General features: G+C 42.8%; 1 protein-coding gene across 1 annotated transcript in view; it reads right to left on the reverse strand.

The window, feature by feature from the left end:
* SORCS3 (sortilin related VPS10 domain containing receptor 3) overlaps window positions 1-13,390 on the reverse strand; it is a 575,638-nt gene that overhangs the window by 25,549 nt on the left and 536,699 nt on the right. Inside the window, exons 17-20 of the mRNA XM_081823577.1 lie at window positions 13,150-13,263; window positions 9,928-10,099; window positions 7,386-7,572; window positions 1,216-1,349 (exon numbers count right to left, since the gene is read on the reverse strand). Coding sequence (XP_081679703.1) covers window positions 1,216-1,349; window positions 7,386-7,572; window positions 9,928-10,099; window positions 13,150-13,263 — 607 coding nt within the window. The remainder of the gene's footprint in view (window positions 1-1,215; window positions 1,350-7,385; window positions 7,573-9,927; window positions 10,100-13,149; window positions 13,264-13,390) is intronic.

A 13,390-nucleotide genomic window follows, 5' to 3' on the forward strand; every position in this document is an offset into this window, starting at 1 on the left:
ATGCTGCCTCCCTAAGAAAGAGCAGGGGTGAATCTTCTCCCACTCTTATCATGCAGGGGCTGAAGTTCTTTTTGGTCATCTCTAAACAAACAAAACCATCATTGTTCATTCTTTTTTTTTGAAGGAATTACTACACCAGAACTGAGAATTTATTTCCCCTTTCTTGAGATGTCCAGCATTTCTAAGTCTGATATGATATCTTTATTAAATTATTTTTTTAAAATGGAAGATCTCAGGGTGCCTGGGTGGCTCAGTCGGTTAATCATCTGACTCTTGATTTCAGCTCAGGTCATGATCTCAGGGTCGTGGGATCAAGCCCCATGTCAGGCTCCACATTCAGCACCAAGTCTGCTTGTCCCTCTCCCTCTGCTCCTCCTCCTGCACATGCTCTCTCTCTCTCATAAATAAATAAATAAATAAATAAATAAATAAATAAATAAATAAATAAATAAAATCTTTTTAAAAGATGAAAGGTCTCTCTAAGATGAGCAATGCCAATCACATCAAGAATGGCCAAGGAAAATGTAAAGACAAAATCAGGAATAGAGAAAAACATTAAGCCCTTACATTTAGGGACCCTCCGCCTAACTGCTCCCAGCTCCTCATATATATAAGTGTGGTCATTGTTGACACAACTGTCACCATCACCAGTAGCTGGGAGCAGGGAGGATGTGCCAAGTTCAGAGTCTGGCCCTCTGAGTTCCCTTCTTAGAGACTTGTCAGCATCGCCACGGTTCCTAAAATGAACCTTGGCCTTCGTAGATCACCTAGTAGGTCTTGGAGAAGGGTTCTTTACATGCATTGCCCCACTTGATTTTCACAGCCCTGCATTTAGAGAGAGAATTCACATTTCCAGATGGAGTCACTGGATCTCAGAGATGCTAAGTGAGTCCTTTAACATTATCTATGTTGTGAGTGGAAAGCCCAGGATTAAAAAAAAAATAGGGCAAATGAAGTTTTAAAAATATTGATTATGGAAGCAAGTTTGTAGAGCTTCTCAAGGTACTCTTTCTTCCTTAGGATTGTTTGAACTTTCCCTATTATAATAATGAACCTGGTATAGAGACGTATGTGATATTCAATTATGTGGATTCATAGCTTTACTAAGTACTCCCTATTGCTCCCATCCCCGGTGCCCCCAACAACAACATGGCAGCTGGAGCATAGGAGAATTCAGTACAGATCTACTCAAACATGCATCAGAAAGGGCCAAACCTTCGTGCTATTGCCAAACCACCAGAAATAGGTAAGGGTCCCCAGCTGACTGGGCCACACAACTGCACTGATGTTGACCTCCTTATTTCTTATGGCGACAAATGGCACTCGGAGATGAACATGTTCCACGGGACCTGGGGGAACATGGGAAACAATGTCAGTTTTTCTGTTCCTGGAATAAACAAACTTTATCATACTCCCAGATTCTTAATCTTAACCCCTATTACCATAAACTATAATAAAACAAGGATCACAAACTCACAAATGTTGAGATGTGTGCGTGTGGTTGTGTGTGTGCATGCTTGAAACAAAGCACCTGGTATAATAGGGAACTCAAATCAGGCTTCAGAATTTTTGAGTGACATCTGAAATTCATTTACATCTGATGTGCCCAACCATGAATGCTTATGAACCTCCAATCCAAGGACAAAACTAGTTGACTAGACACTTAGCCAATAAATAGGAAGAGAAAGAGCAGTCGCTTTCATTTCTGACAATTAGCCTGTATTGTGATGTGGGGTCAGTGCATCACATGGAGGGCTCTTCCATTATCCTTGATGGTTAATTGGTTCCATCCTTTTCAACAATCCGCCATTGTGCCAGTCATCTGCAATACTCAGTGGGTGTCATTCAGAAGCTGGCAAGGCTGTTTTACAAAAGGAAAACGTGTCTCTCCCTAAATCAAAGGAGAAACAAAGGCCACATTCCCAAAGAATAAAAAAAAATACTGCTTGCAGAAAGGTGACCAAATTTCTCTTCTTTCCCCTCAGACAACTGATATAGCAGCAAGAGAACATACACGAGCAAACCCTACCCATAATAAATGAGGACTGTAATTTAATTCATTTCCAAAATAAAATGAGAAGAGGAAAGAAAATGCTGATGAGAAATATTAATGTGTCAGCGTCGCACTCTGGGATGGGGATGTTATTTTTCAACTCTGGGAGGGTTTTCTCCTCCCCACTCCTTCCTCCCCTCCTTTCCTTTTTCTCTCTTTCCCTTCTTTCCTTCTTCCTCCTTTCCCTTCCTTATATCTCTCCTACTTAACCAAATCCAATTAAAGTATTCTAATTAGCTGTTTATACTCTGCTAGTGCATAGTTTCCCAGTTTCCACTATGATAGAACTGATGTGCAAATGTGGCTAAAGGTCAAGACTGCAGTCCAAATGTCTCCTTAGTCTGGGGGCCCTGGGTTCTCCTCACGGGTGGGGCATTTTCCTGATCACTCAGCCTTCACTATTTACATCGTGGGTCACTTTGGGGACAGCTCAGCTTAAAGGGGAGACAACAGATGGCTTCTTCTCATTTCTGGTCTGGTTTAAATGTAGCTGTGTGATCTTTTCCTCCATCTTCCAGAGCCTTGACCCTACACAGACTATTTCCGCGTCCCCTGCCTTCCTTACAGGAATAAGAACAAATGAATAGGATGTGTGGATGTTAAAAGTACAATTGCATTAGTTACGGGTTTGGCACAATTTCTACCACCATCATCACCACCATCACTGTCTCCGTGTATCATTGGGTAGATGTCCCTCGAAAACAGTGGGAGTTTGTCTGAGTCTCACGGTGTTGTAGGTAAATTTATGTTGGGGGAGAAGGTGTTGGGACAAAGACTGATGTTTAAGTGAGGGGAGCAGCCTGGTCAGCTTGTCCCCGTCCACACTGCACTTTCCAGAACAAGCAACAAGTGTTCAAGAATCTGTGTATCTACCGCCTGAGAATACTCTGCCTACAGATTGACCTGACCATAGACAGATGACCCTCAAGGTTTCTCCCAGCAAATAATTTCTTCTAGCAAATCATTTCAACCTTGCTGCTTCAGAAACACATTTGCCTGAAGGGTTAATTATTTTCAATAAGAAAGTCTGCTCGATTATTTTTGTATGGTTTGACTGTTGGTGAAAATAAAAAAAGAAAAACACAAGGTATGAGAAAACACTGGCTCTTTTTGTGACTTTATTTACTCATTTGTAGGACTTTATCTGATTTATCTTTCTTTGTTGGTGGTGTTTTACTGATCCGTGGGGAAGAGAACGAGGCAGTAGGAAGGAGTGCCCGGCCAGCCATGTCCTGGCAGGGAGGCGAGAACTCTGTGTCTTATGCTAACACCTCAGAGTCTTTCTCGGTGCCCAGATGCCGAGCTCATTCCTCCCCTGCTGGGAAAAGGGCCCTTTACCCTTAAAGTCAATGCTCCTGTTATTTCTCTCTCTCAAAACGCATGACGCTCATTCCTCTGCCAGCTCTTCAGAACCCCAGGCCTTTCCACAGTTAAGTGACAATACTGCTAACAGCTTCTGGCCCTGGAAATTCTTCTCAGCTTTCTGTCACTCAGGGGCCTTGGCCCAGCCACACACTGTCAGGTACCTATGCCTAAAAAAATAAAAGGAGATCTCCTTCTCCCTAAACTTATGCCAAACAAAGGGATATGGCTTCCATGAATTGGCACGCCATCAAACATAATCACATTTATTCCAGCTTTAAGACAAGCATGTTTGGCTAAATAGAATCTCAAGGAACAACAACATGTAACAGCTTTTTAGGGCAAAGAACCTGACCCAGAAGCTCCAGGCTTCAGCCTAGGGATGGACACACCATAAACCAGGGAGAAGAGAGCTGAAGGGAACACAGCAAACTCCGAAAATCCTGTCAAATAGTGCTCTCTTTGATAAAAATCTAATAATCTGTGTGAGATTAGTTATTATGGGTGGCTAACAGCTACTTTTGTTAGCTAATGGCCCAAGGTGAGGCCAAGAGCAGTTTCCACTATAATAACTGTCTGGTAAATGCAGCCATGATTGATGTGGAGGGAATTGTGAGCGTGATAAAAGTTTCAAGGAACATTTCCTCCTTCATGCACATAACCCACAGTATAAATCGGTTCCTTGCTGTTGTATTTTTTGCCACTAAGATACACTGGTCTTTGCACCCTTCAGGCAGGTCCACTATTGGTGGAACTAGGAATATGGGTGGGGCAGGGGGTTGGGATAGAGGAAAGTAAAATTTCTCTCTCCGTCTTCATTTTTAAATGCAATGGAAGTGCCAGGCAGAAAGTTAGTGGGTAGTATTTAGTAATTACTAGAACAGGTCACATTCATCATGGGCCAAGCTGGGTGGTAAGTGGCATTGTATACTATGCAGGGAAATGTTAACATAGACCTGAAATTGCCATCCTTAAAAAGACTTGTGTGCAAGATTGGTCCTTGCTAGCATCTGGAAACTTGGCTTTGAGACTGTTTCCAGTCAACATGTAAGTGATAAGAGTGGTTCAATACGCCTAGACTGTTTATGCCAATAATATGGTTTAATCTAAATATGTATTTCCCTTAGGATGTCTGGAATTCTGGCATATGCTAGGCAGAGGATGCCTACTTGACCAGTCCCCAATAAAACCATGGGTACCCTATGACCCAGCAATTGCACTACTGGGTATTTACCCCAAAGATACAGATGTAGTGAAAAGAAGGGGCACATGCACCCCAATGTTCATAGCAGCAATGTCCACAAAAGCCAAACTGTGGAATGAGCCCAGATGTCCTTCAACGGATGAATGGATATAGAAGATGTGGTCCATATATGCAATGGAATATTACTCAGCCATCGGAAGGGATGAATACCTACCATTTACATCAATATGGATGGAATTGGAGGGTGGTATGCTAACTGAAATAAGTCAATCAGAGAAACACAATTATCATATGGTTTCACTCATAAGTAGAATATATGGAATAGTGCAGAGGACCATAGGGGAGGGGAGGGAAAACTGAATGGGAAGAAATCAAAGAGGGAGACAAACCACATGCGACTCTTGACTCCGGGAAACAAACTGAGGGTTGCAGAAAGGGAGATGGGTGGGGGGATGGGATAACTGGGTGATGGGCATTAAAGAGGGCACGTGATATGATGAGCACTGGGTGTTGTAATCAACTGATGAATCATTGGACATTACATCAAAAACTAATGATGTAGTATAACTTGGCTAATTGAATTCAAATAAAAAAATAATTAAAAAACAAAACAAAACACGGGTACTGAGTCTCTAAGGAGTTTCTCTGGTAAATAGTCCTTCTCACATGTTGCTAAAACTCCTTGCTGGAGGAATTACACATGTCTTGTGTGACACCATCGGGGGAGGACTCTTTGGAGGTCACAACTGGTTTCCTCCAGACTTTGCCCCATGGCTCTTTTCCCTTTGCTGATCTTGCTATTTCCCCTGTAATAAATCATATTCTGAGTATGATTATACGTTGAGTTATATGAGTCCTTTGAGTGAATCAACAAACATGACGGAGTGATCTTGGGGACAACTGAACCATACACATAATCCAATCTGATTCTCATAGCTTCCCTATAACATAAGTATTCAAGGGGCGCCTGGGTGGCTCAGTCGTTAAGCGTCTGCCTTTGCCTCAGGTCATGATCCCAGGGTCCTGGGATCGAGCCCCGCATCAGGCTCCCTGCTCTACAAGAAGCCTGCTTCTCCCTCTCCCACTCCCCCTGCTTGTGTTCCCTCTCTCGCTGTGTTTCTCCCTGTCAAATAAATAAATAAAATCTTTAAAAAAAAAAAAAAATAAGTATTCAAGATGAGGAATCAGAAGTTTGTAAAGAGTATGAAAGTTGACCAATATTATATGTTTAACAAAGGGATATGATCAGATTTCAAACAGAGGTCCCTTTGCTCTAAACCCTGGCTTATGAATACCTTGCACACCACGTGCCTGGGTTTTTGACCTGGTGCTTCTGGCGCAGAATGAGTAGAATTGGTGGAGTGTGGCCCATTTCTAGCAGCCCCTGCCCTCCCTCACCAGAATGTAAACTCTGCCAGGCCGAGGCCGTATCTGTATTGTTGCTTCCCCAGGTCCTTGCAGAACACCTTACATATATATATATATATATATTAAGAACTCAACAGACATTTGTTGAATAAATTAGTAAATAACTGGATGTTTTCTTTATATTTCCTACTTGTTGTTATAAGAGCCCCATGAGGCAAAGTACCAGTTAGAATTAAGCCATTTTAAAGTTGGAGTTCAGAAGACCCACAGAAGAAATAATTTATCTCATGGCCATGTAGCCTGGCATCTTTAGGGACAGAACTGATCTATAATCCAGGTGTCCTCCCATGCACACCCCCTATCACTGTTGGTCCTTACGCTACTATTAGGATCAAAATGCTAGGAGACTAGGTGGCTTACGGTTTTCCAGAAACCTTTTAAACGTGGGTTGTTTATATAGGGGAATTTGTCATCACTGAGTTGGAGGTACTCTTTGTATTCACTTAGACTCTTTTAAATATACATTTCACCATTAAGTAGCATATTACTCCCAAAACATCGTGGGGTATATACATTAGAACTACAGAATCCCTTACGCCCATGAATATCACTGATAAAGGCATAGGAAATCCATACCAGACCCATAACCATATGTTTTGACCCAACATTCTAAAATCATACCATTTAAGTTTTAGTTTACATGAATTCAGTCCCAGGATAGCGGATACACAAAACGTATCCCGGACAAAGTACTTTGGAAGTTCAGCTGTTGTTTGCTTTGTACCAAGCAACAGTCAATAGTAATGAAATACGTTCTAGAACAACAACAAAAAAAAACTGGAGAGTCTTTACAATTGTTCATAACAGCAATGAACTTGCAGTAACCTTGTATGTAAGAATTAAGTTCTTTTGTGTGTTCAGGACTACATTTTTAAAAATCCAAACGTGTCTCTTTAATCCTTCTTTGGCTCTTCCAACGGAGATTAGAAACTTACTTTGATTTGGGCTGCCTTCACTTATCATAGCAGCTTGAAAGTGAACCTGTGGCCGTGAGCCAGATGAGTTTCTTCTTCCTAGATCCTTACGAGTCTCCAAAGCAAAGGGAAGGGACTTTGACATGAATGTGTGTCTGCATGGGTACACTTCCATCAGAACACAGTGGAACTGAAAAGAAGGGGCCAGCTGGGAATGTTATCCCAACTTGCAAAATAATCTACTTCAGTATCAGAAAACTGAAACACGGATGAGCACACATCTCAGTCTTTCAATTTGGGTCATTATTTGAGGTAGTAATCACACCAAATCTAGTCTCAGCTCTGCATCCCAGAAGTCTGTGGACAGTGGGAATTATGTGCCCCGGGAAGGTACATAAGAAAGGAGGCGGTTCAGGCTACTTACAAACCACGTGCAGGAACAGGACAGCTGTGTCCGAGCCCAGGTTGTTCTCCGCATAGGCCGTCACCTGGAAGATCCCCGCACTCTTGTACACGTGCTTGATGCCGTCCTCAATGGGGCTGAAGTTAGCATAGGACACCGCGATTCCATCCCCAAAGTCAAGCTGGATGTTTGTCCTTTGGAGATCACCCTGAAGGAGGCAGGGGTTGGGGGGAGAGGGAAGGGGGAATAGCAGTCGGCCGGGGCTCATTCACATGGTCCGGTCTGACTCCTATTGGATGCTTTGTCCTGTGCCTTCAGCATCACCCTCTTGGGGACCCAGAACCTCTCCCAGGGGGCTGAAGCACCCTCCACACAATCATCAGACTCTTATCAGATATCCACTGGGCACTATGGGCAGGTATTATGGACCTGTTATCCCCGCATGCCCAAGCTTGGGACAGCCTGAGCTGGTTGAATGGGTGCTAGGGGATAGCGTAAAGCCTCTAGGGAGCTCTGGAGTGGGAAGGCCGAGAAATTCCCTGGCTCCCTCACACACTTGGTTAAATTATTCCTCTCCTGTGTCAAAATCATAACAATAGCAATAATAGTAACAGCTAACACTTATAAAGTTTCTTTCCAGTTCCAAGTAATTAATCTCCTCACAACTTTATAATGCAGAAAGCATTACTTTCCCATTTTACAAATGGGGACAAAAAGAAATTAACTAAGTAGACCCAAGTCTCACAGCTAGTAGTGGAAGAGACAAGTTTTGAACCCAGGCAGTCGGGTTTCAACACTGATGATCTCAACTACATTGCTATAATTATAATTGTTCCTATGTTTTGAGATTTATTATGTTATAAGCATTTATGCTAATCACTTAACACATACTCTGTACACTTTCAAAATAACTCTGTGAGGTAGGATGATTATTCCCAGTCTAGACATGAATCCTGCATACGAATCAGAATTACATCTGTGCTCTGTTGACCTTGGATTTCCCTAAACCTGCTGAAGCCTCTCTTCCCCGAAGCCTTTTCCAACCATCCCAGCTCACAGATATCTCTGCCTGTTGGAAGGCCAAGAGCCCCCTGGGTGCTACCTGCTGGTGTAAGGGCATATGGGTTCAGGTGAGTGCATCTTCCCATCCCAAGCTGATGCTCGGCTTCTTAAGAGCTGATGTTGAACCCCACCCTTCCTTGTTCTTCTTCCCACTACACTGGGTCAATGACTTCGGATAAATGCAATTGAACCTGACCACAAAACAAGGATCCTGGATGAAAAAAGAAGCATCGGCTCTCTCTATTTACAAAGATAGTTGATGGAATAAAAAGGGATATACGTCATTTTGGAATTACGAGCCAATCCTTCTGTCCAGTGAACGTGCACTGCTCATAGTTTCGTGTTCTGCCTCTTCCCCTGTGGCAACCCAGATGTGAGTGAAATATTGATACGTGCTCCCTTGCCCCCCACACAATGGTGACTACTCTTGAGTTTATGAATATAAATTGAAGTGGAAATGAACTGGAGGCAATTCAAATGGATAAGATCATGGCTCTTCTCATCCATTCAAGAGAAGGTTTTTATAATGCTGGTCCTGGAAACTCCCTAGTGGAAATGTGATAATGACCTGCTCTGGATCTTAAAGTCCTTTAATTCAAGTGCCCAGTGTGGGTGACGGCTGAAGAACCTGTCAACCCAGGATAAGGAACCTTCACTGTCCTGTTCAGTATGGGCCAAACTTTAAAGGTTTCTAAAGTATTCACATTTGGGAAAAAAAAACTCCTGGCCTGCTTTGGTCTCTTTCCAAGATCTGAAGAGCACAGAGCAATTTGCATACAAATTTAGAGGGCTTTGTAAATCAGGCAAGTTTTCTTGCCCCACCACCTCAGCAAGGAGTGTCTGAAAAGCTCCCTGGTTTGGGAAAGAGATGAAATAGCTCATATAGGGAGCAAGAAGCATACGACAGAGCTATTTCCATCCTGGAATGAATGAATGCAGGCTGATTTTACTGCCCCGATTGCAAAAGACACAAAAAAGTGAAATAATGGAGCAACTAGCTGATGGAAAAGCAACTAATGTGACATTCTTTATACAAATAAGTTTAAAGGATGGCAATAATCCTCCCCCACACTCACACTTATACTTTTAAGACTCTTTGAAAGCCTTGTGGGCTTTTTTAATCAGGGCGGTTTAAGGGTTAGAATAAAGCAAAAGAGGCTCCAGGGAGCAATAGAAAAAAATATGAATTCCCTTCTTCTGGTGAAGTTTAGAGTATATGGTCTTCTGGTGATAAACATTCCTTCAACAAACCAGACCCTAAAGGGGGACCTCAAAGAATATATCCAGATCTGCATCTGCCCAGAGACAAGTGGGCCCCCTGTAGCCTGGGTCTGTGGTGTGGGATGAAGGGAAGAGGGTCCCTAAATATCTAAGCCTTCTTTTACCTTTTGTGTCTTCTCAGCATTGACTCTGAGACAGGGACCTGTGGGGACACATGATCTTTTTCTTCCCTCTCTAGAAACAGTGAGTTATGACCTCAGAGACCCAGGACAACACATACCTCCTCCATGAGGATGATGAAAGTCGCATTATGCCCCTGCTCTGCCACCAGGCGTCCATCGGTTGTCACCACATGGAGGCCTCGAGGGGCTTTTCCGGGACACATCTGGGCCTTGGCCGTGTACTTCTCCCTCAGCCCGTCCGTGCAGTTGTTGGACACAATCCGCCGGTACCTGAGGAGTATTGACAGCTGTCGGTGGTGTGGGGTGTGTGTGAGTGAGTGTGTGCATGCGTACACAGGCACAGATTAGAAAAAAGAGTGCAAGAAAGCCAGAGGGAGAGATGTTGCACACAGCTGCTCCTAAAAACTGAGTCTCAAAGAAGACAGCCGTTTAAGAAGCCAAACAAACGCCGAGGAACTGCTATCCCTCCATCTGAGGAAGAGCAGCTCTTTAAACATTATTATTGATCCTACCTGGTGAGCCATGGATCAGATCAGTGTCTAAACCAGCCAAGAAAAATCAATGTCTGACTCACATGCAAGACGGAAGGAGGCAGAGCCACTGGACTAGTAGAGCAAGAAAAGCAAGTGCTCCTTTCTGTGAGGGAGGGACTTGTTTGTACTTCCCTATGGCCATCTCCAGTTCTCTCTGTAGCTAGATGCAGCTAGAAGATCAGACTCCTAACTCTGATTCATCAGGTAGCCTCTTCCTGCCTTCCCTCTACCCCCAGGACATCAATCCATCCTTTCCTACCTACTAGGCCTGGCTCTGGAGCCACTGGGCTATTTTACAGCACACTTTCTCTCCTTACTAATATTTCACTTCCCATTCAACACAAATGCCAGATCAGAAGCACACATTTGAAGCTCCTATGCAATCCTGCTGAGGGAAAATTAGCTCAGAGAAAGCATGGGAAACCTCCCCACAAAGCACTGTAGCCTTTTAAGACAAGGGCATCTTTGTGCATAGTGATGCCACATCATGTCACTTGACCACTGATCTGAGCACAGGAAGCTGAGCCAACAGCTTGTCCACTGTCCTGACCTGTAGGATAGACATCATTTCCACTATCTATAAAACTGCATACAATCAACCTTCTGGTAAACCCACATAATATAAATGCACCACCACCATCATTTTATCACATCTTCTTTTACCCTGTATGTCAGGAGTAATTAACCCAACCATCCATGTTACCTTCTTCTGATGGCCCTTCAGTTGAAAGCAGATGAAACAAAATCCTTTATGAATGATACTTATCTTCCACTATACCTGATATTTACCCTGGTCCTTTCTCCACTTCCCACCCCCCAAACCCTGCTGAACTACCAGCCCAACATCTCCATCCAAAGATCTCAGGAGGATGTTAGGCAAATGTTGTGTGTAGTTACTACCTCAGACAGAATTACAATATACCCCCTTGCAGATACACATTATTTTTAATTGCCAGCTGAGCTCATAATGGGTCTAGAGCTATTGCTGTCCAATATACTAACCATTTTTTACCTGTGGCTATTGAGCACTTAAAATGTGGTTAGTTTTGCATGTTGAAATGACACTATTTTGGACATATTAGGTTATATAAAATATATTATTAAAATTAACTTTGCCTTTAAATTTTTCTTAATGTAGCTACTAGAAAATTTTGAATTACATATGTGGCTCATACTATATAGTTCTTTTGGTCAGCACTAGTCTACGTAATCAAACTTCTGTAATCAACTTATACTTTTTTGCTGACTTTAAGTCATTTACAAGATATTGAATTTTCACTTATGGCAGATATTTTGGTAGGTACCATATCCTACTGTGAACTGGATATCCTCTACTCTTCCTCTTCAATCTCAACTGGCCAGCTGGTTAACAATTTGTAATCTAAGCCAACATTTAAGCAACCTAGAGATATATGTAGACATCTGTAGTAAATCGTTTGAAAAAATACAAACTGTCTTTCCTTTTCATCTCCCTGATTTATTTGGTTGGCTCTTTGGGGTTCTGTTATATGTAAGTTGCTTAAAATTGGGTGTGCCTATAGGAGATGTTGTAATGCAACTCTATTCCAATTCTGTCCAAGGTATGTTCTGGCTTGGAATCTGGAGGCTTAGCTGATCACTTGTGACCATCATATTCCTCTTCCTCAAACTTCATAGCACTATGCTCTCTGATGCCATATCTCTTTAAGTTCATGCTGCTGGATCTGTAGTGTGAATGGCTTCAATCCCTGAACCAGACACTTACAATAAAATAACATCAAAAGTGCTTAAGCCCCATCTCAAGCCCCAGCAACAGTCCCCTAGAACCAAATACTGAGCTAAAAATTCTTGTTTTCCAGTAGCTCACACAACTCAGCACATCTCTTCCATCACTTTTTTTCTCTCTGTAGACATCACTTGGGTTGATGGTACCTACCAGTATTTTATATCCAGAGAAGGTAAAAGTACTGAGATGGTGAGTAACTGGTATGAAATGGCAGAAGATCCACTGGAAGAGTTGAGACAGGAGTCCAGAACACCTTCATCCTCTGCTACTCAAAGAGTAGTCCTGGGACCAGCAATGACAGCATTGCCTGGGGGCTTCTCAGAAATGAAGAACCTCTCAGACCCACCCCAGATCTACCAAACTAGAAGATGCATTTGAACAAGATCACCAGGTGATTCACAGCACATTACAATTTGAAAGGTGCTGTCTCAGACCACCAATCCATTTTCCAAATCTCTTCTGGGCCATCGAGGTGGCAAAGAAGAGGGGAAGACAACAAGTCTTTAAGGCAATATTTTTTCAAGCACCTGAGTAACTGTATGTGAGCAGAGAGAGAAACACATACATAATCTGACAATTAAAGAAAGTGTAGCTTGACCTTCTTAGTTCAGGAAGCCCTAGAATGGGACTTCTGAATTTTCAGTTTCAGTTTCCAGCATCAGTCTAGGAGAGCTTCAGTCCATCCAACCCTGGAGGGCACTGTAACACGTGCATACCATTTGTATTAGTTTATTTTTTCAGGGTCCCCAAAATAAGGTGGCATCTCTTTCCAGAAGAGAAGGCCTGACCAAAATAATAGCTATGGTCTGTCAGAGGCAAATGGAAAAAGGTACTGAAATCTAGTAATCACAAATCTCTTCAGATGTTTCCAAAAAAGCTAAAGAACTCCTCAGCTTTCCTCAGAAGCCACTTGTAAACAAACTCTCTATGGTCCAGCTTGCTTCAGCAGAAATGCTACCTTTGATACCAACCTGGGGAAACAGAAGAATAGTGATTGGAGTTTCTTCCGGTGTTTTACTTACCCAGTGCTGTTAAGGTAGCTTTGACCAAGGCTGCAGTCCTTTGATGGGGAGGCTGGGTTGTACCAGAAAGCTGGGACACACTGGCTCTCTCCATGTCTCTCATAGCCATAGTCACTGTTCAGAAAATGAACATTGCACACTGGTATAGATGCACAAATGCTCAAACACTCCCCCATACACACAAACACAAATACGTCCCTACAGCCTTCCAAACAGCCTCAACGCATTTTTTTTTTTTTTT

The sequence above is a fragment of the Leptonychotes weddellii genome, chromosome 6 (assembly GCF_054177405.1).
Source record: "Leptonychotes weddellii isolate Sample4059 chromosome 6, ASM5417740v2, whole genome shotgun sequence".
Lineage (NCBI taxonomy): Eukaryota > Metazoa > Chordata > Mammalia > Carnivora > Phocidae > Leptonychotes > Leptonychotes weddellii.